Below are 24143 nucleotides of genomic sequence, written 5' to 3'. Positions count from 1 at the left end.
CCTGCCTCAACCTCCCGAGTAGCTGGGACTACAGGCACCCACCACCTCGCCCAGCTAGTTTTTTGTATTTTTTAGTAGAGACGGGGTTTCACCGTGTTAGCCAGTATGGTCTCGATCTTCTGACCTCGTGATCCGCCCATCTCGGCCTCCCAAAGTGCTGGGATTACAGGCTTGAGCCACCGCGCCCGGCCCATTGCTTGCATTTTTACAATAAGCAATGTTTTCAGAATAATTTTTCTTTAAAGGTATCTTAGCCTGAGAAAGGAGTCTGAGTTCCAGCCTTGGGTCTGTCACTTAACTAAAAACCATATTGAGGGACTTAACCTCTTCTCTGTAAATACACACACATACACATTCTTTTCCATGTGGGTATTATAATTCAAGAGAATGAATAATATTCTGTTTTTGTTTGTCTGTTTGTTTGTTTGTTTGAAATGGAGGCTCGCTCTGTCGCCCAGGCTGGAGTGCAGTGGTGCAATCTTGGCTCACTGCAAGCTCCGCCTCCTGGGTTCACGCCATTCTCCTGCCTCAGCCTCCTGAGTAGCTGGGATTACAGGCGCCACGCCTGGCTAATTTTTTGTATTTTGTTTAGTAGAGACAGGGGTTTCACCGTGTTAGCCAGGATGGTCTCGATCTCCTGACCTCATGATCCACCCGCCTTGGCCTCCCAAAGTGCTGGGATTACAGGCGTGAGCCACCGCACCCGGCCCTGTTTTGGTTTTTTAATGAGAACGTTGCACTAGATCTCTAAGGATCCTTCTAGCTCTAACATCTGTCTGTAGGCTTTCTGATCTCAGATTTACTCAGATTTTGAAATCTAAAAAAAAAAAAAAAAAAAAAAGCTCTACTCCAGTGTGGTCGTACTTAATACTGAAGTGTGCAATAATGTTTCCAGCTCTTGCTGAGAGGGATTGTGCAGTTTTTGCAGGCTTATTGCTCTTTCTTTCAGCTCTAGAAATCTTTCCCTGTGTTGCTCTGATTTGCCTGCCTCTGGGAGGAAGGGAAGGGAAGACCCTGCAGGACTGAGGTTTGTCCTGGCTGACAGGCCTGCCAGGCTTGTTCTGGGCTGCAGAGAAGAGAGGCTATTTTTGTTGTGGGAGCTGAATTGTTGGCCTCTCTCCAGGAGCACATGCTTGTTGATGTGGTGATGTATCTTGCCTGCTGTGGCCGTCTCTACCACTGCTTCCAGAAAACACTTGAGAATATGTTTGTCCCAAGAGCTTAAACCTGAGATCAGGATCAGACATCTGTGCTCTTTTCTTGTGTTCCACTCCCTTCTGGCCATTGGAAGGGCAGTAGCAGAACAGCATATGGCTAACATGAGCTTGGAGAGACTTTTCTCCTAGAGCTGGCCTTGAAAGGGGCCCTCTCTCTGTAACTGCGGTTGCAGTGAACTCAGTCCAATATCTGGGCTTTCTTGTCCTTAACTAGGCTGATGGAGCTGCCCTTGCCCTCACCAGCCTGGTGGGGTTTGCACATTGCTGCAATTCATCTCACCTACTGTCCAAATCTCCTTTTATCATCCCAGCCCAGGAACACTGGTGTCCTTCTTGGCGTAGGGCTTAACATGAGCCTTGCATGCACCTAGATCCATATCCAGCCTTGTCAGGTTCTGCAGGCAATTCTAGTCCATGTCAAGAAGACTGGCAAGAAGGCTGGTGGGGCAGGTGTCCCAGTCCATCGGCCCTTAGTGTATGCAGAGGGTAGCTACAAGTGGGGCCACTGTGATATGAAGGAGGATTGTTTGAACTCAGGAGGTTGAGGCTGCAGCAAGCTGTGATCACACCACTGCACTCCAGCCTGGGTGACAGAGCAAGACCCTGTCTCAAAACACAGGCCAGGCACAGTGACTCACGTCTATAATCCCAGCACTTTGGGAGGCCAAAGTGGGTGGATCACCTGAGGTCAGGAGCTTGAGACCAGCCTGGCCAACATGGCAAAACCCTGTCTCTACGGTAAAGATAAAAAATTAGCTGGGCGTGGTGGTGGGCACCTGTAATCCCAGCTATTTGGGAGGCTGAGGCAGGAGAATCACTTGAACCAGGGAGGCGAAGGCTTCAGTGAGCCGAGATCATGCCACTGCACTCCAGCCTGGGCAACAGAACAAGACACTGTCTCAATAAAACAACAACCAAAAGGAAAAGAAAACAAGGTACTTTTCTAATATATAATTGGGAAAAACGGGAAACTGTAAAGGAAAAGACTGACAGATTTGACTGCATCAAAATTAAAAATTTTTCAACAGGGCAAAAAAAATAACATAAAGTTTAAAGGTCTGTTGACAATGGGAGGAAAATGCGCCTAGTGCTCTCTGTATCAGTGCCCCAACTCTGGGTTTGTGTGGCATCGATCTAGACAGCACTATACGCAGTGCTCCTGGAGTTGTGCCGTGCTGTGGCCCTGACCTGAAGCTTGCCACCACTTGAGACCTATGCATGGATTGTGGATCCCTCCAGCCTCAAGTTGTCACTGTGCGGACTGCTGACTGGGTGCCTCTTGGGGACTGGGCTGTAAAGATACAGCCGCTGCCTGCTGGAACCTCCAGTGCCAGAGCTGCCCCTGGGACAGGGTGGTTTGAGGTAGACATCTCTGTTGGTCATTGTAGATACACCATTTGACTTTTTTTTTTTTTTTTTGAGACGGAGTCTCACTCTGTAGCCCAGGCTAGAGTGCAGTGGCCGGATCTCAGCTCACTGCAAGCTCCGCCTCCCGGGTTCACGCCATTCTCCGGCCTCAGCCTCCCGAGTAGCTGGGACTATAGGCGCCCGCCACCTCACCCGGCTAGTTTTTTGTATTTCTTAGTAGAGACGGGGTTTCACTGTGTTAGCCAGGATGGTCACGATCTCCTGACCTCGTGATCCACCCGTCTCGGCCTCCCAAAGTGCTGGGATTACAGGCTTGAGCCACCGCGCCCGGCCTTTTTTTTTTTTTTTTAAATCTACCTTCTTGATTCCAGAACTTTTGTAGCCCTCCTCTTAATCCATTTCTGATTTGGAGGGGATTTTTTTTTTCTTTCAGTTGCAGAGCTATTTTGCTGCATGTGAGGATGAGACCCCTGCCATCCGGAACCATGACAAGGTCCTGCAGCGTCTGTGTGAGCACCTGGACCACGCCCTGCTGTACGGGTAAGGTGGAGGAAGTTTCCAAAGACCACGGAGCACAACCCAGGCCATGAGTAGCCTCCACAGAGAAACCCTTAGCTTGTCTGCCTTTTCTTCCTTCTCTTCCCTTGGGAGAAAGGGATTTGTCCCATTCAAGTGGGCCACAGTCTCTCTGTAGTTACCCCAGTAAATCATCTCTGGGCAGACATAAAGGATGGGGGGAGGATTCGCCACAAATGACATGAAGGTGTGCTGGGTGCCTGGGAGACCTGTGGGGATCCATCACTTCCTGCCTTGCGCTCACTGCTGGACCCCTGACTGCAGCTTCCCAGGGTGGCCCCATGCAGGTCACAGCAGCTCCTGTCCTGTTTCCTCAGACTGCAAGACCTCTCCTCTGGCTACTGGGTGCTTGTGGTGCATTTCACTCGGAGAGAGGCCATCAAGCAGATCGAGGTGCTGCAGCACGTGGCCACCAACCTGGGGCGCAGTGAGTAGTCACAAGGAGATTCTGGGGAAGGGACCAGCTCCACCTTCTCTGTGGGTAGCTTGGGGCTCTGTCCCAGGTTTAGCCTCAGGGTCAGCCCTGGGAGGCTCATTACCTGGTGGTGTCCAGTAGCAGTGGGGTGTTAAAATGCCAGCACCAGGCCAGGCATGGTGGCTTACACCTGTAATTCCAGCATTTTGGGAGGCTGAGGAGGGAGGATGGCTTGAGGCCAGGAGTTTGGACCAGCCTGGGCAATACAATGAGACCCCATCTCTACAAAAATTTAAAAATTAGGTGGATGTCTTGGTACACACCTGTAGTCCCAGCTACTCAGGGGCTGAGATGGGAGGATGACTTGAGCCCAGCAGTTTGAGGCTGCAGTGAGGCATGACCACAGCGTTGCACTCCAGCCTGGAAGAAAGAGTGAGACCCTATCTCTAAAGATTTAGGAAAATGGCTGGGCACAGTGGCTCATGCCTGTAATCCCAACACTTTGGAAGGGTAAGGCAGAAGGATCCCTGGAGCCCAGGAATTTAAGGCTATAGTGAGCTACAATCACACCACTGTACTCCAGCCTGGGTGACAGAGTCTCTGTCTCAAAAAATAAAATAATAGTAATAAATAAAAAATAAATGTATAAAATGCCAGCCCCCTTCATGAGGCCTCTTTGCTCCCCGCATATGACGGTTTTTGGCGCAGCAGTGATGGGAAGGAGGACGAGCTGCCAGCGAGAGCTGGACTGCTATGGAATCCCAGCCTGAGCACGTGCTGTGGAGTCTGGTTTCTCTCCCTGAGCCGGGATCACTGTTACCTACAGGATCGGTGGAGGATCCTGGTGTTTCTTGACCTATCTGAAGTGTGCAGTCTGCCCTCTTTATCAGAATTTCCTGGCCAGCTACATGCTAAGGTCTGACTAGGAAAATAAAGCACTCAGGGTTACGGTACCCCACCAAGCGCGAAGGCTGCTGAAGTGCCTGGTCCCCTGACCTGCTCTTTCTTTCCTTTCTGCCCTTGCTTGGCAAATCAAAGCCAGCACTCTGACAGGCCTTCCTGCCGGTTACTCCTGCCTTTGTTTGCAGGCCGTGCCTGGCTGTACCTGGCCCTCAACGAGAACTCCTTGGAGAGCTACCTGCGGTTGTTCCAGGAGAACCTGGGTCTGCTGCATAAGTACTACGTCAAGTGAGTGTCTGGGATGGTCTGTCTCCCCTAGCCTCAGAGCTCCCCTTCAGCCACCTCCCAAAGGCTCTTGTCATGCAGACAGCACAGTGTGCCACATCAGTGATGCCAGAGAGCCATTAGAACCTTGCCGGTAGCTGGGTGGCCTTCACTGAGAGCACCAGTGTCCCATCTGGGCTCCTGGGTCCAGTTTGGGTCTCTGCTGCTCCCTGGTCCTCCTCCCAGGCTTCAGAGCTGACCAGTGCCCAAGCTTTGGCTCAGGCTTTGCTGGGGTTGCTGCAGGAACAGAGTGTGTACAGCAGCTGCTGAGAGCCTCACAAGCCTTGTGCTTATCCATCTCTGAAGACACTGGCAGGACAGTGCAGTGTGGCTGCCAACCCAGCAGGAGATCGCTGAGAGGGTGGTGGGCGATAGCTATATCAAGATGGGTGCCTTCCAAGGTGGGGGACATCACGTGTCAAATTTCAACACAGCTGGCATGTTGGTAAGCTCAGGCCAGGCTGGTCAACAGACCCAGAGGCACCATCGTGGCTTCTCGTGTCTTGCAGGAATGCCCTGGTCTGCAGCCACGATCACCTGACGCTCTTCCTGACCTTGGTGTCTGGGCTGGAGTTCATTCGTTTCGAGCTGGACCTGGTGAGACACCAGGGCCCGCGCTGCTTGTGGGAAGCAGAGGAGGGGCCAGGGGAGGGGCAGGGTGGGTGGTGATTTGATTTCTCAGGTCTTGGTGGGGGAGCTTGTTGAGTATGACTGGGCTTGAGCAAAGCTTGTTTTTTCGGGTGAGGGAAAGGTTTCAGGGTCCGTTGAATTGAGTGAGAAGAGAAGTGATTCTCTTGCCTTACTGATGGCAAGAATTCCTGGTTCAGGTTACTTCCTCCTATCTCCCTATCCAACTTGGAGAAAAGCCACATTGCCTGGAGTATCTTTTTTTTTTTTTTTTTTTTTTTTGAGACAGAGTCTCGCTCTGTCGCCCAGGCTAGAGTGCAGTGGCCGGATCTCAGCTCACTGCAAGCTCCGCCTCACAGGTTCACGCCATTTTCCTACCTCAGCCTCCCGAGTAGACTAGCTGGGATTACAGGCGCCCGCCAGCACGCCCAGCTAATTTTTTTGTATTTTTAGTAGAGACGGGGTTTCACCGTGTTAGCCAGGATGGACACGATCTCCTGACCTCATGATTCACCCGCCTCAGCCTCCCAAAGTGCTGGGATTACAGGCGTGAGCCACCGCGCCCAGTGTCTGGAGTATCTTAACCCAGAAGGACTGGCCTTCATGTTTAGGACATGAGAGTTAGGACAAGGCAAATTCAGCCTGGGGCTTCTGGGGCTCTGAAAGGTGTCATCAGCTCCATGATGAGCCTTCAGCCACCCTCTTCAAGTTCTCAAGCTTCTCTCCCCATCACATCCTGTACAAATGTGATGCTGGCCCACATGGAGCCAAAGAGGCTCCCAGGCACCTCTTGGAATGGGCTCAGAATGGAATGCAGCTGCCCCATCCTAATCAAATGACCTTCCTTGGGCCACGTGCAGTGGCTCACACCTGTTATCCCAGCACTTGGGGAGGCTGAGGTGGGCGGATCACCTGAGGTCAGGAATTCGAGACCAGCCTGGCCAACATGGCGGAACCCTGTCTCTACTAAAAAAATTTTAAAAATACAAAAATTAGCGGGGTGTGGTGGTGGGTGCCTATAATCCCAGCTACTTGGGAGGCTGAGGCAGGAGAATCGCTTGAACCCGGGAGGTGGAGGCTGCAGTGAGCCGAGATCACATCACTGCACTCCAGCCCGGGCAACAGTGAGACTGTCTCAAAAAAAAAAAAAAGAGAGAGAGAGAGACAACGGGGGCATCAAAGGGTGTAGCTGAGTTCTGACAGCTGTGTCTTCCATCAGCCTAAAGTCCACAGCTTTAAAAGCCAACAATATTCACACTGCTCTTCTTAGCAGCTTTTCTTTGAATTTACTACTTTCAGCCCTTGATTTCCCAAAGAATAACTAGCATAGAGGGTGTGACAGAGGCACATCTGCATCTCCCAGGCCTGGATTCTGCTGTCCACGGAAGGCCGTTACACGGAGTCTCCCACCAAACGGGCCTCCTCTACTCTCTCCTCAGGATGCCCCTTACCTAGACCTGGCCCCCTACATGCCCGACTACTACAAACCTCAGTATCTGCTGGACTTCGAAGACCGCCTTCCCAGCTCGGTCCACGGCTCAGACAGTCTGTCCCTCAACTCCTTCAACTCCGTCACCTCCACCAACCTGGAGTGGGATGACAGTGCGATTGCCCCATCTAGTGAGGGTGAGTGGCCCCAGGGCAGAACGGCCAAGCCCCTGCTGTGAAACAGACTTGAGCTGCTTAAGCCTGGCTGAGTGACGTCTTTCTTGGCTAGTTTTGGTCTGGTGGCTGAAATTTGCAATTAAACAGGGCTGGCCATTTCCCAGATCTTCATCTCCTCAGAGTCCCTGTGGTGGCTAAAAAGCGGATTCTGGGCACAAAAAGCCAAAATTTTATATATATATATATATTAAGGTTAGACCCTTTTCCAGAAGGTTCTAGTCACATGCCTGGGGCAGTTTTCTAAGCAAGGAAGGTTTAGCAGTGGGACGTGGAAACCCTTGTCACAGGGTTGACTGTTGCCTGCTCTGGGGAGCTTGTCTGAACCCACATTCCAGTTAGAAAGAGGTTAAGCAACCCCTAGAAGAAGAGAGAACCAGGCAGGTCTGAAGCGCAGGGAAACCTTGCCACTGTGTCCTGCGTGTCCATCCAATTTCTCCGAGTTCCTTCTGCGATCGCTGATGTGTGGGATGGTCGCACCCTTTGCATCAGAGACCGAGGAAGCAGCTCCAGGTCATTTTGTTGTCTTGACCCAATGACTTACTGGAACAGCCTGGTTTCTCTCAAACCTTAGGCCCTGGTGTTCATGAATAAAACTGGCCGTTTTCCCCCACTCTATCCCCTGTGGGAGACCAGAGCCCTTCATTGACTTCACCCTACCACCTCACCTCCAGGGAAGGGGATCCCAGCCCCAGTTCAGCCCTGGGGCACCCTAGAATTGCCTTAGCATTGAGACCTTGACCTTCCTCTTTCTTTATTTCTGCTGTACCATGGGTTATATGTCCCAGGAAGGGAGGTAGGTCCCTTTCGCACGCTGTTAGCAAGACCTGCATTGCTGACTGTGCAAGCTGAAGACGGCAGTTCAGTCTCCTTAGGTTGGGCCCATGGGCCGCCTTAGAGGAGTCGAAGGGGCGGGCCTTGCTGGAAGAGCTAGGGCAAGGATGGATCCATGGATGGAGGTGTCCCCTCAGCAATTTGGAGATTGTGTAACCGCAGCTGCCAGGGCAGTGTCTCCGTGCCCTGCTAGGGTACGGAGGGAAGGAACGCAATGGGTAGAAAACAAAGCTAGGCACAGGCAGCAAGGCTTCTCTCTGCCAGAACCAGCTTCTGGGTATGGAAAGGGGTGGCCCTGAAAGGTCTTTCCGGCTGGTTGGAGGCTCCTGGACCAGTGCCCGAGCTGAGAGACAGCCAGGGCCCTAGTCAGTTTCCCCAAGGTTGTTGGATACAATGTAGAAAGTTGAAGTTTTCCTCTCCTATTTCCTCCCCATGTCTCCCATCCCATCTCCCCTCCCCTCCCTCCAGTCGTCCTTCCACTGCCTGTGTTTCTAATCTTCAGTTTTGTCCCTCGTTTTTGTAGATTATGATTTTGGAGATGTGTTTCCAGCAGTGCCGTCTGTACCCAGCACAGACTGGGAAGGTGGGCCAGAGTCCGCTGTTACCCTCTTTTCCTGTTTTGCAATGTTTCCATGCCAAGCTTGCTGCATGTATCAAATCAGCTCCTTATTATTTATAATAATGTCCATAATCATAATAAAGCCAAGTTTGGTGTTCTAATAGATGGAATTCTGCAGTGGGAAAACTGGACCTCTAGCCATAGGCAAATCCCTTCTCCCAGTGCAGGGCTCCTGCCTTTGCGCAGTGGCCTTTCAGAGTCACTAAGTGGCTGCATTTCGGGGGATACAGGATCACCCTTCCTGATTGCAGTGCCAGCTGATGCTCTTGGGCTGTGTAGGGCCTGACCCAGTGAACAGAGACTTGTTCTGGAAAACCATGCCTTTAAACATGCGGGTTGTAAGCTCCTTTGGGTCAGATGAGCATCGAGGAGAAAGAGCTTGATTCTTTCAGTCTGTTCCTAATGGCTTCCTCGTGGATGTTTTGGAGTGGTTGAGGTCCAAGTAAGGGAACTGCCCAGGTACAGCTGAAACTTCTTACAGACAGAATCTCTTCGAAGATTTAAAGCAGATTAAAAGGAAATCTGCCAGCCTTCCCACCCTGTCTGCTGGGCAGTAGCAGTGCCTGGGCATTTTTCTGCCTGAAATTCCACTTCTGGGCTTACATAAATTCACAAAGCTATTTCCAGGTTGCCACGATTACTCAAAGCAAAGGCTACGTTGCCAATAAGGTGAATGTTCCCCCCTTAAATCTGAGGCCATAGCAGATCCCTGTTATTTTATTTTACTTTTTGAGACAGAGTCTTGCCTTGTTGCTCAGGCTGGAGTGCAGTGGTGCGATCTTGGCTCACTGCAACCTCCACCTCCCGGGTTCAAGCGATTCTTCTGCCTCAGCCTCCCAACTAGCTGGGATTACAGGTGTGTGCCACCATGCCTGGCTAATTTTTGTATTTTTAGTGGAAACGGGGTTTTCCCATGTTGGCCAGGCTGGTCTTGAACTCCTGACCTCAGGTGATCCACTTGCCTCGGCCTCTCGAAGTGCTGGGATTACAAGTGTGAGCCACTGCACCTGGTCCAAATCTCTGTTATTAAAGAGCCTCCTACCCTCTGGGCCACTTCCAGCCTGGAACAGGGGAGGTGAGGGAACCTGGCCTCTGAACAGGGGAGGTGAGAACTGCCGCAACCTGAGGATGAGGGGCAGGTGGCTCTCCCCACATTATTAGAGATATGATCACTGAGTGATGGGGGACAGGTGATCCCTTCCCAAATAATGTGAGTATGAAATACCTTAACTCCGGGGGAAATAAGATGTGGCATTGGGAAAAATAAACTATTGTGTCCGGAATTGATGAGTGCTAACAGCCCTCACTCTCAGCGCCTCCTCAGCCTCCGGCCTCAGCGTCTACTCTGGCAGCGCTGAGAGTGAGGGCTGCTAGCACACTATGACACTTGGCCAAGAGTAGTGTTGAGGGGTCCCCTGTTTGAGCTAAATTAGCTTGGATTCCAGAATTCCATCATAACGTCATGTACTCTCTCAGCCTCTCTTCTTGCAGCACACATGCTGGATATTGTTTTTTTCCCCTCTGATTCTAACAACTAACCCCCCTCCTGACACGCCTGTTGCAGTCACTTGACAAGCAGGGCCTGACCTTCCTCTGCAGCCTTTCAGAGCTCCCTGCGGCCTGAGAACTAACAGCCCAGTTGCACTGCTTGCCTCAGGGCAGGGTGAGATTTCCTGAGTTCTTGGAGCAGGATTCCTGAGCTCACTCTGGCAGCCCACCTGGGGAGGCTCTGTCTTCTCCTTGGACCTGGAGGAAGGCAGGACTTGGGGCAGCTCCAAACTCTGAGCCTGGGGTGGCCTTCCCCTGGTCTCTGGCTTATGTACAGAACTGGTGGGCATCCAGGTCTTGACACCCACCACATCTCATGATCTGCCCACTCACCTGTCAGGGCTCCTCTTGGGTGCAACCGCATGTGCTGAGGAGAATCACAGGGGCTGGAGCAAGAACACATGGGCTTGGCAGGAGCCTGCTTTGGGACCGAGACACGGTTTTCTGTATCTTAGAACTCAGGCTCTGGGATCCTAGGAAATCTGGAAAAAGTCCTCAATGTTGCTGCTGTTTTCTAGCAGAGCTGCTCATTGCCTTTAGCCTCCTCTTTTGTCCTTATATTAAAAGACAGCAGACTTAAAAAAAAAAAAAGGCCGGGCGCGGTGGCTCACGCCTGTAATCCCAGCACTTTGGGAGGCCGAGGCGGGCGGATCACAAGGTCAGGAGATCGAGACCACGGTGAAACCCCGTCTCTACTAAAAATACAAAAAATGAGCCGGGCGCAGTGGCGGGCGCCTGTAGTCCCAGCTACTCGGGAGGCTGGGGCAGGAGAATGGCGTGAACCCGGGAGGCGGAGCTTGCAGTGAGCCAGGATCGCGCCACTGCACTCCAGCCTGGGCGACAGAGCGAGACTCCGTCTCAAAAAAAAAAAAAAAAAAAAAAAAAAAAAAGGGCGGTGGGGAGGCCAGGCTCACACCTGTAATCCCAGCACTTTGGGAGGCTGAGGCTGGAGGATCACCTGAGCCCAGGAGTTTGAGACCAGCCTGGGCAACACAGGGGGACCCCGTCTCTACTAAAACTACAAAAATTAGCCAGGCGTGGTGGTGCTCGCCTATAGTCCCAGCTACTCTGTAGGCTGAGGCAGGGCAGGAGGATCGCTTGAACCCAGGAGGTCAAGGCTACAGTGAGCTGTGATTGTGCCACTGCGCTCCAGTCTGAGCGACAGAGTGAGACCCTGTCTCAAAAAAAAAAGGACGGTGTGCTGCATCAGTAGACAGCTGCCCTGAGGCTTCCAAGAGGCACTAAGTTGACAGCTGGTTGAGCCCCCAGTGGGGCTGTGGGGCGCATATTTGCCTCTTTTCTTCCGGGCAGATAGCAGCCAGCAAGATGAGTACTGACCGGCAAATGGAGCATGACCAGCCGTGGCCCTTGCCATTGACCCTCACCCACGTGGTTTCACCAGCTGGGCCTCAGCTCTCTGCTTGGGTGGCTACCATCTGCCACTGGCTAAATGGCCTGTGTGCTTCACCTGCCCATGCTCCCTCTCCTGCCCTGTTGCAGTAACCAGGAGCAGATGGCTGGGCGGGGCAGGATGTCTAAGCCAGCTCCCCTCTCGGGGGCCGTGTCAGGGTATGACTCAGAAAGGACCAGTCAGTGAGCTGATGCTTGAATGAAATGGGGTTCTTGGCCGGGCGCGGTGGCTCACGCCTGTAATCCCAGCACTTTGGGAAGCTGAGGCGGGCGGATCACGAGGTCAGGAGATCGAGACCATCCTGGCCAACATGGTGAAACCCCGGCTCTACTAAAAATACAAAAATTAGCTGGGCGTGGTGGCGCATGCCTGTAATCCTAGCTACTTAGGAGGCTAAGGCAGGAGAATCACTTGAACCGGGGAGTCGGAGGTTGCAGTGAACAGGGATCGTGCCACTGCACTCCAGCCTGGCGACAGAGACAGACTCCGTCTCAAAAAAAAAAAAAAAAAAGAAATGGAGTTTCAGCACCACTGCACCACCCTTGCAGGGGCACCTGGTCCTGCCCCTGAGGAGTGTGTAGGTTGGGGCTGCTGGGGAGAAGCAGCCTGGGGGGCAGCCTCTTAGACCCCTGTCTTTGCCCCTTCGCACCTCGTTCTCATTGCCCTGCTCTGTCATCTTGTCTCTACTCTGCACTCTGGGCGTTTCCCTCTGCCCCATGGTTCCCACCCCTTGGGCTCTCATCCTGTCCTCCCAGCCTTTGCCCCCACTCTGCACCCCTCACTTTCTCTGCTGTCTTCCTCCATTCTTCTCACTTTGTGTCCTTTGACCTCTGCAAGGGACCCTTCAGAGGACTTTGGGCGCCTCTCAGCCCTACAAGTGGGGTATGGGGCTAACGGGGCTGCTGGATACCCCTGTAGCGGCCTGGCAGGAAGGCTCTGAGGGTAACCTAAAAGCATGCAGCCTGGTTCCTCTCTGGGGCTCCCAGCCACCCATGGAGGCCTCAAAGTCACTATCCCTATGGGACTTAGCCTGGAGCTTGAGCCTGGAGGCTGCTTCCCCGCGGTGCCCTTAACACAAACTCAGCCAAATTGTCGTGAGCTCTGGAGGGCCCCCAGGGGTGGTGGAGATGGTGTCCTTCCAAGTTGCTCCTAAAGTACAAATCCCATGTCTTGTTAGGTTGTGCCCTTAACACAAACTCAGCCAAATTGTCGTGAGCTCTGGAGGGCCCCCAGGGGTGGTGGAAATGGTGTCCCTCCAAGTTGCTCCTAAAGTACAAATCCCATGTCTTGTTAGGTTGGGGCTTCTACTCGAAATAGGGCCACCCCAGTCAGGTTTCCCTGGGAAGAACTGGCCAGTCTGCCTCCCTCCTGGGCTAACGCATGCTCTGGGGGTTGGGGACCCCAGGGGGTGCCTGATAGGGTGTCTCCTGCTTCCTTGTCCTCCCAGATGGAGACCTCACAGACACGGTCAGCGGCCCCCGCTCCACAGCCTCTGACCTGACCAACAGCAAGGCCTCCACCAGGAGCCCCACCCAGCGCCAGAACCCCTTCAACGAGGAGCCGGCAGAGACCGTGTCCTCCTCTGACACCACCCCCGTGCACACCACCTCTCAGGAGAAGGAGGAGGCCCAGGCCCTGGACCTGCCAGATGCCTGCACGGAGCTCGAGGTCATCAGGTCAGCGGGGAGGGGCCCAGAGAGGAGCTGGGGTCCTGGGGTCCAACCTGTCCACTCCCAGCATCAGCTGTTCGTCCAGGGCAGACTGGGACACCCCCCGAGGGCAGTTGCACACCTTCCTGGAAACCCTTCCCACCTCTAGGAGGTTCTTTGAGCAAGAGGAAGTGGAGGCCTGTCCTAGTCATCTCGGCCGCTGGAATAAAGCACTGCAGACGGGCGGCTTCCACAGCAGACATCCTCACAGCTCTGGAGCCTGCAGTCCGCGGTCAGGGTGCCAGCGTGGCCAGGCTCTGATGAGGGATTCACAGATTTCCCTCTTCTCGCTGTGTCGTGGTGGGGAACAGAGAAAGCTCTCTAGGGTCCCTTTTATGAGGGCACTGATCCCATTCCTGAGGATCCCACCCTCAGGACCTCATCACCTCCCAGCGGCCCCACCTCCTGATACCATCACATCAGGAGTTAGGATTTCAACATAGCAATTTGGAGGGGACACACACATTCACCCCACTGTAGGGCTCAAGCCCTTGGAAACCCGTGGCACAGGCAGCGACTGCGGCTGGCGTCTGGGGCCATGTCCAGGCTGCCGGGGCATTTGCTGGGTCTGCCTAAGATCAGAAAGCACCTTCAGGCTGGACTCTTCCTAAGGGAGTTCTTGGACGTTAAGATACAATTTCTGAGATTCACTGAAAGAAAAGTATCTTTGTCATATGGGCACGACATGGAAAGGAGGGACGTGGTGGGTGGCCAGCAGGGACTGTCGACCAGAGCCTCCCCAGCTCTCTGACCTCCCCGACCCCTTCTTGAAACTTCACACTGACTAAGAGAAGCCCTGTGTGCATGTCAGACTGCCCAGGCTTGCTGGCCTGAGGTGGGGGATTGCTCCCCGGTGACTGGAGCCAGGAGGTCACCCCATGGGCTGGTTCCAGTTCACAGCAGCATCATGCTCAGACCTGGGGTCCCTTAGCTAAGCCCACTCCAGCCAACCTGGAACCAGAGTGGGACCCGGAGCATGAGTCCAGAAAGCGCTGAGTACTTTCTGGGTGATTCCTCCATCATGATGCCTAAGGGAAGTGAGGTCAGCTCAGGATCCACATCCTCAGAGGGGCTGAGCGGAGGGGGCATTGTCTGACCAGCCGTGGCCTGGTTTCCTTTCCTAGTGTGCAACTAGCTCAGCTGTTCCATTAGGAGGAATTCGGAGGACCCACTCTGGGGTTCCTCTGGCCACAGCCATCTGTGCCCAGCCCATGCTACCCCCACCCCGCCTCTGCCAGCAAAGGGGGCACCTCAGGGCCTGAGCCGCTGTTGTCCCCTGAGCCAGTGCCTCCACCCAGCACTGCCTAGGACCACTGACACGCTAGCTGTGCCCTCAGAGGTTACATGGCCAGCACCACCACCGTGACCCAGCCTGGTTTTCCTCAGCACTGGACTCCTCAGGTGTTAACTCTCTGCCTGTCATTACTGTCCCAGAGTCACCAAGAAGAAGAAAATTGGCAAGAAGAAAAAGAGCAGATCAGATGAGGAGGCGAGTCCACTCCACCCCGCCTGCAGCCAGAAGAAATGTGCCAAGCAGGGGGACAGTGACAGCCGCAACGGCAGCCCAAGCCTTGGGCGGGACTCGCCGGACACTACGCTTGCCTCCCCCCAGGAGGAGGGAGAGGGGCCGAGCAGCACCACGGAGAGCAGCGAGCGCTCCGAGCCTGGCCTGCTGATCCCCGAGATGAAGGACACCTCCATGGAGCGCCTGGGGCAGCCTCTGAGCAAGGTTATCGACCAGCTCAACGGGCAGCTGGACCCCAGCACCTGGTGCTCCCGTGCTGAGCCCCCAGACCAGTCCTTTCGGACCGGCTCTCCCGGGGATGCCCCGGAGAGGCCGCCGCTTTGCGACTTTAGTGAGGGGCTTTCAGCCCCAATGGACTTCTACCGCTTTACCGTCGAGAGTCCAAGCACTGTTACATCAGGTGGCGGCCACCATGACCCTGCAGGGCTTGGCCAACCGCTGCATGTTCCTAGTAGCCCTGAGGCTGCTGGCCAAGAAGAAGAGGGAGGAGGAGGAGAGGGACAGACGCCTCGGCCCCTAGAGGATACCACGAGGGAGGCTCAGGAGCTGGAGGCCCAGCTGTCTCTGGTCAGGGAGGGGCCTGTGTCTGAGCCAGAGCCTGGGACCCAGGAGGTTCTCTGCCAGCTCAAGCGAGACCAGCCCAGCCCGTGTCTGAGTAGCGCTGAGGATTCTGGGGTGGATGAGGGACAGGGGAGCCCTTCGGAGATGGTCCATTCCTCGGAGTTCAGGTAACAAGACTGTGCGATTGGCATGGGACTCTCCCCGCCCTTGAAGCTGGGGACACTGCGCCTCTGACCTTCAGATAAATTAAGCACTAGGAAGACCTAGCCTGAATGAAAAGGGGTGTGAGCCTCCCTCCCTAACTTCGGCTCCGGGTGGGAGGTGGAGGCACTACCCCCTGGCTCTGGGGTGGGGTGTGGCCTTGCCCACCTCTGCCCACCTGACACCTCGCCCTCCTGACTTGGCCCTCACAGAGTAGACAACAATCACCTGCTCCTGCTAATGATCCACGTGTTCAGAGAAAACGAAGAGCAGCTGTTCAAAGTAAGTCCTAGGAACTCAGGAGCGAGCAAGAGACCACAAGGGCGAGGCGGGATGGGCCACCGCCCCCGCTGGAGCGGCAGGAGCCGCCTGCCTGACCCCTGTCTGCTTCGGCCCCCAGATGATCCGGATGAGCACCGGGCACATGGAGGGCAACCTGCAGCTGCTGTACGTGCTGCTCACAGACTGCTATGTCTACCTGCTCCGGAAAGGTGCCCGCCGCCCCCGGGCAGACAGTGGGTTGTGGATGAGGCTGACTCTCAGCCCATTTTCCCCAGTCCCCTTGCCCTCTGACTGCCTTCCGGCTGCCTGGCATGCAGTGATGGAAAGGCACCCCAAGGAAGGTGTTGCCAGCAGCCCTGAGACGTGAGCCTGGGGCTCCCTGTGTGAGCACTCCACACCATCCTCCTATTGCAGGGCAAGGAGAGGCCCCTAAGAGCGGGGGCTTTGTCTAAGAAAATGGGGTAGGGGGAGGGAAAAGAGGCCTGTGGGGATAATAGGCCTTGGGGTCTCCTCTCTCAGGGGCCACAGAGAAGCCATACCTGGTGGAAGAGGCCGTTTCTTACAATGAACTTGACTATGTGTCGGTGAGTCCGGGCTCCGCAGTTGCGCGCCTGCTGTAGGTACAGGGCTTCTCAGGCCACTTATCCATAGAGCTGCAGGGTGAGGCACAGCCCCTTACTCATATCCCGGGGTTGGGCACCAACTTAACTCTCAGAAACGCTTCTGTACACGATGCTGGGGGTAAGAACCAAGCTTGAGGTCGCCTCTTCCCGTGCTAGATTTCTGACCGCCCCTCCCTCACTCATGCCAGCCCCTGGCCTCTGGGGCTCTACTTGGTGGCGGCCCGGGGTGTGCTTCTTCCTTCCCAGCAAGCGCTCAGCCTGGCCACACTGCCTCCTCCACCAGGCAGCAGCCAAGCCCCAAGTGCATGTCAGGGTGTGGTTTCTGGCAGGTTGGCCTTGACCAGCAGACGGTGAAGCTGGTGTGCACCAACCGCAGGAAGCAGTTTCTGCTGGACACGGCTGATGTGGCGCTGGCTGAGTGAGTGGCAACCCCACCCCTCTGAAGTACTGGAGAGTCCGAAGCTGCCCATACATAGGTGTGGGTGCCCTGGGGGTGGGGGTAGGGAGTGGGGGATGGGAAGTGGGAGATCCAGGAGGGGAAACCAGATGCATTCCCTCTGGAACCTGTATCTGCTCAGAGAGGCAGGCAAGTAGACGAAAATCACGGGACTCGTGTGGTCAGCCCAGGTGACCTCAGCCCCTGGCGACTCTTGGGGGTGCTGGCATGAGCTGTCCGACAGGAAGGAAGGCAGAGAGCCATGCTGCTGGGCCAGGTGTGCCCTTGAACGCTTGCATCCTTGTCCTGGCTCAAGGTCCCACCCGTTCAAGTCCTGCCAACCCTCCTTGTCAGTCTTCCCTCACTGTCAAAATCCAAGGCCCCTTGGCCACTGAGAACGATCAGGCCTGTTCCAGTTGTCGTTTGATGACCTTGGACCTCGTCATTGCCGCACCTGCCACCCTGGTTGCTGGTTCTAGCCAGGCCCCTCCCCCAAGTTTCTGTGACCCCCTCCAGGCCAGGAAGGCTCAAGACTCAGCCCTGTGCAGCTGTGGCCCTGTTCTCAGGCCTCTAACCACACACCCCACTCCCTGTGTAGGTTCTTTTTGGCTTCTTTGAAGTCAGCCATGATCAAAGGCTGTCGAGAACCACCCTACCCCAGCATCCTGACGGATGCCACCATGGAGAAGCTGGCACTGGCCAAATTTGTGGCCCAAGAATCGAAGTGTGAGGTAAGAACCTGGGGAGGAAGCTGGGTGCAGCCCCTGAGATGGCAGAGCAGCAGCCATGAAGGTTAAGGGATGCACATAGACGTCTTTGCCATTTCACAATCGCCTACCTGGGTGGGACGGGACGGGGCTTTCCCATCCTGGACGGGAGGAAGGTCATGTCCACCTTCCTACTTGGGTTGTGTCCTAAGGTTAAAACACCCTTGCTCGGCAGGGTGTGATGGCTCACGCCTGTAATCCCAGCACTTTGGGAGGCCGAGGCAGGCAGATCACCTGAGGTCAGGAGTTCGAGACCAGCCTCACCAAAATGGTGAATGCCCGTCTCTACTAAAAATACAAAAATTAGCCAGACGTGGTGGCGGGCGCCTGTAATCCCAGCTACTCGGGAGGCTGAGGCAGGAGAATCGCTTGAACCTGGGAGGTGGAGGTTGCGGTGAGTAGAGATTGTACCACTTGGCCGGGCGCGGTGGCTCAAGCCTGTAATCCCAGCACTTTGGGAGGCCGAGACGGGCGGATCACGAGGTCAGGAGATCGAGACCATCCTGGGTAACACAGTGAAACCCCGTCTCTACTAAAAATACAAAAACTTAGCCGGGCGAGGTGGCAGGCGCCTGTAGTCCCAGCTACTCGGGAGGCTGAGGCAGGAGAATGGCGTGAACCCGGGAGGCGGAGCTTGCAGTGAGCTGAGATCCGGCCACTGCACTCCAGCCTGGGTGACAGAGCGAGACTCCGTCTCAAAAAAAAAAAAAAAAAAAAAATTGTACCACTGCACTCCAGCCTGGGTGACGGAGCGAGACTCAGTCCCCCCAAAAAAAAACACCCTTGCTCTTGGCTACCCCAGGTGCCATCAGTGAGCCCAGTCCGGGCTCAGCCACCTGCCTGGCCCCGGCCTTACTTGCTTTGTTCCCTGTCTCCCCATCCCAGGCATCTGCTGTCACCGTGCGCTTCTACGGCCTTGTGCACTGGGAGGACCCCACAGATGAGTCCCTGGGCCCTGCCCCCTGCCACTGCTCACCCCCCGAGGGCACCATCACCAAAGAAGGCATGCTGCACTACAAGGCGGGCACCTCCTACCTGGGCAAGGAACACTGGAAGACGTGCTTTGTGGTTCTCAGGTGGGAGCCCTGGCAGCTCCAGGCCTGGGGCTTGGGCCCTGGGGTGGCTGGGCGGTCAGGTCCCCAGCGGGGATCTCTCCGCAGCAGGTCACTTAGGGAGCAGCCTGAGAAGAGGACGCTTCTCTTCCCTATAAGAGCTTGGAGTCGACCTAGCTCAGGCTGTTAGAGCTTCTCTGTACAGCCAGTCATCTTTGGGGCCCAGGAATCCCTGAGTGCCTCAGGGGAGGACGCAGGCTTGGTCCCTCTGATGAACCTTGAGCTCTGTCCCAGGTCTGCTGAGGTGGCCACGTTCCCTGCTGGGCCCCCAGGGCTTTCTTCACCCTCCCTTCCGTAGATGACAGCTCCTGGCCTCCTTTGCCTCAGGTTCATGGCCACAGCATGTGTGTGGGAGGGGAACCCTGGGACTTGGGCTCTGCCTGGCCCCAGTTCCTGGGACAGGGCTCACTCGCCCTGTTTTGTGTCCCTGCAGCAACGGGATCCTCTACCAGTACCCGGACCGCACCGATGTCATCCCTCTGCTCTCAGTGAACATGGGGTGAGTGTCCCGGGAGAAGGGGGTGTGTCCTGGGGCCCAGAGCTGCCGTCTCCCTTGTTCGAGATGTCCTCCCCGCTTGGCAGTTCAGCCTTGCCCTCAGCCCCACCCGATCCAGCGGCCCTGACAGGTGGCCTGGGGCTTCCACAATCTGAATGCTGCAAGGAGCCTACAGGAGGGGATGAGGGAGGCAGCAAGGAGCTCCTGGCTTAGAACAGGTCCAGTCTGATGGGGGAGGCAGGGCCTTCCCCAGAAGCTCCCGGCCTGATGGGAGATGGACATTCGGGTAATCGGAAGGAACAGCGGGCCCTCAAGAGGAAGCACGCATGAATGAATGAGGTCGATTCTCAGAGGGCCAGAGGGACAGCTGATTCCCAGCCCCACCTGGCCATGCTTGGGGATTTAGAAGACCTTGGGCATTCTGGAGATGAAAGGTGTTACACAGAAAGGTGGTGGGTGGGGCTCCCAGACTTCTCCTGGGAGCTGGAGGGGCCTGGAGAGCCCTCTGGTATCCTCCAGCCCCCAGGATGGTGGGGCAGAACCTGTGCCGCACACCCTGCACCAACCCTGGGGGCTGCCCCTCGATGCTGCCCCTGCCTTCTCGCTCCCGTTTCACCCTCCTCCTCTGGCCCAGGGGGGAGCAGTGCGGTGGCTGCCGGAGAGCCAACACCACGGATCGGCCCCACGCCTTCCAGGTCATTCTCTCCGACCGGCCCTGCCTGGAGCTGAGTGCCGAGAGTGAGGCCGAGATGGCCGAGTGGATGCAGCACCTCTGCCAGGCTGTGTCCAAAGGGGTGAGCTTTGCCTGCCCCCACCGCTCACCTGGCCTGCCTCACCCACCCAGACCCCCAGGGTCCCATCTCTAAACCCAGAGTCACAGAGCAACCTGAGGGCCAAGACCTCCGGGGGGCAGCCCAGGAATGGACCCTGGAGCTCAGGGCATCACTCCCATCCCCACCTCTACTCCTGATCCCTGGAGGGAGAGCAGAAGGGCTGGCTGGGTCCCCTGGAGTGGGGAGTTCTGGTGCAGACCAGCCCTGGAGGCCCCAGCCTGCCTCTCCCCTGCCCCACTGCCAGGTCATCCCTCAGGGCGTAGCTCCCAGCCCCTGCATCCCCTGCTGCCTGGTCCTCACCGATGACCGCCTCTTCACGTGCCATGAGGATTGCCAGACCAGCTTCTTCCGCTCTCTGGGCGCAGCCAAGCTGGGCGACATCAGCGCTGTCTCCACTGAGCCGGGCAAGGAGTACTGTGTCTTGGTGAGCTGGGGGTGGGGGCGGGGATGCAGGTCCTGCAGAAGGAAAGCTCTGACTGCTCACCGGGGACCTGGCTCTCCCTAGGAGTTCTCCCAGGACAGCCAGCAGCTCCTTCCGCCCTGGGTCATCTACCTGAGTTGCACTTCTGAACTGGACCGATTGCTGTCTGCACTGAACTCTGGGTGGAAAACCATTTATCAGGTACCCAGCTGCCCAGGAACCCCATTAGCCAGGGACCCTGTGGAGTGGGAGCCACTCCCTGGGGAGATGAACCCTAGCTGCTCCCAGGACCTGGCCCTGCCTCTAGGGTCCTGGGCACAGCCATGTACCAGGGTGCTCCTGCCTCAGACCTGGGGGGTGAGTGCCTGCTGCTCTTGAAACAAACCCAGGAGAGTCCTCGCTGTCCTTACTGCCTCTTGCTGCACCGTCCCCTCCTCGGCTGGCCAGAGGGTGACAAGCCTGCCAGGCCGGGAGCCCGAGGCCCTCAAGCCACTCAGCACTGCTGCCTCAAGGGCCTGGGAGGGAAGGGGTGGGCCCCGGGAGGTGGGTGTGGGACTCCAGCCTGGGTGGCTCTGCCTCTGGTTTGGACTGGGCCTTGGGTGATTGAGGGTGGACTGGCAGGAGAGAGCTGTCTGGGGGCAGAGGCCAAGGTGGGCATGTTGGTGCCGGCCCCAGACTGAGCAGACACACCTGACAGGCACAAAAACTTAGAACCAAAGGGGCAAAACCCTGACTCCTAGCGAGTCTGAGGCCGAAGCTGAAAATAGAACCCAAGAAACTTAATTCCTGACCTCAGTTCTAATCAAACAGCACGAATGGTGGTGGACCTCCAGCTGTGCTCAGATGGTGGGGGCACAAGATTGGCAGTACCCTCTTCCTTACCCTCCAGGCTTAGCGCCAGTGTGGGAGGGCGCTCATGAGAGCCCTGCACAAGTGGGTTTTGAGCACGTGCTGTGCTCTAGCCCCGTGGAAGCCTGGACTAGCCGGAGGCAGAGAACAGCTCAGGACAGACCACCTCCCTGCAGAGCCAGAGTGCAGCGCCTGCCTCGCTGGGCCATACTGAGGGCTGGGGCCTTCCCAGGAAAGAGGGAGCTCAGCGGGTACCACCCCATCCTCAGCTCAAGCCCCTGGCAAGAGCAGGAGAAACTGGCAGCGTAGAAGCTGTTCCCAGGGAGGTATGGGAGGGCCTGACAGGCGCCGCGGCCAAGGCATAGCCAGGCATGGTGCTCACAAGCCCTGAAGACTGCTGCAGCCCTCATCTGTTCTCTGCACGCCCTCAACACAGGTGGACCTCCCCCACACGGCGATCCAGGAAGCCTCCAACAAGAAGAAATTCGAGGATGCCTTGAGCCTCATCCACAGCGCCTGGCAGCGGAGCGACAGTCTCTGCCGCGGCCGAGCCTCCCGAGACCCCTGGTGCTGAGGCAGAGCTGGTTGGCGTCCCTGGTGGGCAGGAAAGGAAGGCACGCCAACCGACAGGCACACTGTCACGGCTGTCGTCATACTGTCGGGAGCCTACAGCCCACCCCTGCCCCGGGCGGCAGAAAAAACCGAGTGTGGCTTAAGACAGGGTCCCTCCACTCCAGGGATCCAGATCAGGTGCCCGGCACCCCTGGGCCTCCTGCCCGACAGGTAGCGAACGGAGGTCGCCGGGGGCAGAGGGTCTGAGCCCTGTGGGCTCTGCGGATGCACGCCCTCCTCCCGGGCCTCTGCCTCAGTCTGCAGAATCTCTGCCGAGTGGCACTGAGAACAGCATCGATCTAAGGAAGAACAAAAGAACCAGGAGGGCGGGAGCCCCCTCTTCCTCTCCTGGGTTGGGGGCTGGGGCCCTGAGCGCCCAGCCATCCTTGTTGGTGTTTGAACACTCTCCTGGCCGCGTGGGGAAGCAGGAACATGGGGTGTCTGCGCATGCTTCCTCCTCCTAGCTCCATCACCGCACACACAGCTGCCTGCCTCGCCAGATGCAGGGGGCGGGCAGCCCTCCCTGGCTGCCAGGAGGCTCTGCATGCCCATGGTCCTGCCCTGCCTCTCCCTTCAACCTGGCAGTGCCTGTAGCACCAAGGAGCAAAAGGGGTGGATGGGGTGCTTGGAGAAGGGCAGAGCCCACCAGCCTGGCATCCATGTTGACATCTTCTGACTGTCCCCTGCTTGGCTGGAGCCAGGCCCTTCCCTAGAGTTTCGTCCAGAGCCTCCTGGGGAAGGGCTCAGGTGGTTTGGGTTGTGTTTTTTAAAATAAAATAGACATGTTATATTGCCGAGGCTTGTCACTGGCCCTTTGTGAGCAGGGTAGGGGAAGGGAGGTCTCCAAATCCCTTGGGCCCTATTCCGCAAACCTTCCTCCATCCTGCCCTGTGCCTGACACGAGGGACACACAGGATATGCAGAACCAGATCAGCCACAGTTGCCAGGTGGACTCACTGCAGGCCCTCAGGCCCTGGGATTTTCTCGGCCTGACCTTTGCCCTCCCTCCTGTTCCCGTTTGCTACAGTGGCCAGGGGAGGAGCAGCCACCAGCTCAAGCCCCAGGGCACATCTGCACTACCACCCACCATCTGCAGCCCATCCCGGGGCGGGACACTCCTGCCTCCACAGCCCCGGGAGTGAGTGCCCAAAGCCAGGAGAATCCAAGCTTTCCTGCTGCCTCTTGCTGCACCATCCTCTCCGGGGCTGGCCAGAGGGTGACAAGCCTGCCAGGCCGGGAGCCCGAGGCCCTCAAGCCACTCAGCACTGCTGCCTCAAGGGCCTGGGAGGGAAGGGGTGGACCCCGGGAGGTGGGTATGGGACTCCAGCCTGGGTGGCTCTGCCTCTGGTTTGGACTGGGCCTTGGGTGATTGAGGGTGGTCTGGCAGGAGAGAGCTGTCTGGGGGCAGAGGCCAAAGTGGGCATGTTGGTGCCGGCCCCAGCCTGAGCAGACACACCTGACCGCTGGCCCAGGTGGCGCTCTCTTCTCAGCAGGCACAAAGGGCATCCAAGGGCCGCCTCCTGCCCCACTGGCTGCCTGGCCATTCCTTCAGGGAGCAGCAGAGCCTCCTGCCCAGCCCAGGAGGGGCTCCCCCAGCAGGAGGGCAGGACTGGCTGCAAGTCCTTACCAGCTGAGGTCACTCCTCAACTCCTACTCACCCAGGCGCCCTGAAGTCCTGGGAGCAGTGAGGGGGGGCATAGGAGCTGGAGGCAGTGGGGGTGGGGGCCAGCAGGCAATGCGGGTGCCTTTTATTCGGCGTGGCACTGACCTAGGCACACTGTTCTCATCGCCACTCCTCCACAGAACCTTCTGGAGTGGATGTCAGTGTCTTCATTTTACAAAGGAGAGAAAGTGAAGCTCTGAGAGGAAGTGACTTGCCCAGGGTCGCACATAAGAGCCGCACCTGGGATTCCAGTCCTCCCCCCAGGGCTCCAGAGCCCTTCTCTACTTCTGACCCTGCTGAGCATGGGCCTATAGACGGTGGGAGCCAGACTGGAAGACTGAGTCCTGGAAAGGGGAAGTCAGTCACCAGGGGCACATCAGGGGCAGAGTGGGGCAGGGGCGAAGTTGGCCATGTACCCCATGCCAGGGACCTCCCAATCACTTGCCCCCTGCCCAGGGCTCTGCCAAAGCTGGATAGGCTAAGCCAGAGGCAAGGCAGGGGTGCCAGCCCTTTACCCAGGGCCAGAGGGAGACCAGGAGGAGGAGCCTGAGC

The 24143-nt window shown here is 56.6% G+C and overlaps 1 protein-coding gene across 5 annotated transcripts in view; it reads left to right on the top strand.

The window, feature by feature from the left end:
• Positions 1–22723, top strand: part of PLEKHM2 (pleckstrin homology and RUN domain containing M2) — a 55444-nt gene extending 32721 nt beyond the window's left edge. For 2 of the 5 annotated variants that reach the window (XM_077973405.1, XM_028839331.2), the window contains exons 2-20: positions 3019–3125; positions 3479–3588; positions 4665–4764; positions 5310–5397; positions 6867–7053; positions 8447–8506; positions 12949–13177; positions 14645–15463; positions 15710–15779; positions 15898–15988; positions 16299–16363; positions 16732–16820; positions 17437–17569; positions 18491–18681; positions 19151–19216; positions 19848–20007; positions 20291–20470; positions 20552–20668; positions 21753–22723. In XM_077973405.1, the coding sequence (XP_077829531.1) occupies positions 6897–7053; positions 8447–8506; positions 12949–13177; positions 14645–15463; positions 15710–15779; positions 15898–15988; positions 16299–16363; positions 16732–16820; positions 17437–17569; positions 18491–18681; positions 19151–19216; positions 19848–20007; positions 20291–20470; positions 20552–20668; positions 21753–21890 (2565 nt within the window). In that variant the 5' untranslated portion in view covers positions 3019–3125; positions 3479–3588; positions 4665–4764; positions 5310–5397; positions 6867–6896 and the 3' untranslated portion in view covers positions 21891–22723. The remainder of the gene's footprint in view (positions 1–3018; positions 3126–3478; positions 3589–4664; positions 4765–5309; positions 5398–6866; positions 7054–8446; positions 8507–12948; positions 13178–14644; positions 15464–15709; positions 15780–15897; positions 15989–16298; positions 16364–16731; positions 16821–17436; positions 17570–18490; positions 18682–19150; positions 19217–19847; positions 20008–20290; positions 20471–20551; positions 20669–21752) is intronic. The other 3 variants (XM_077973410.1, XM_028839336.2, XR_003725019.2) reach the window with 2 other exon arrangements.
• The last annotated feature ends 1420 nt before the right edge of the window (positions 22724–24143 follow it).

Source organism: Macaca mulatta, chromosome 1 (genome assembly GCF_049350105.2).
Source record: "Macaca mulatta isolate MMU2019108-1 chromosome 1, T2T-MMU8v2.0, whole genome shotgun sequence".
Taxonomy (NCBI): Eukaryota; Metazoa; Chordata; class Mammalia; order Primates; family Cercopithecidae; genus Macaca; species Macaca mulatta.
This window is presented reverse-complemented; position numbering and strand designations above follow the sequence as displayed.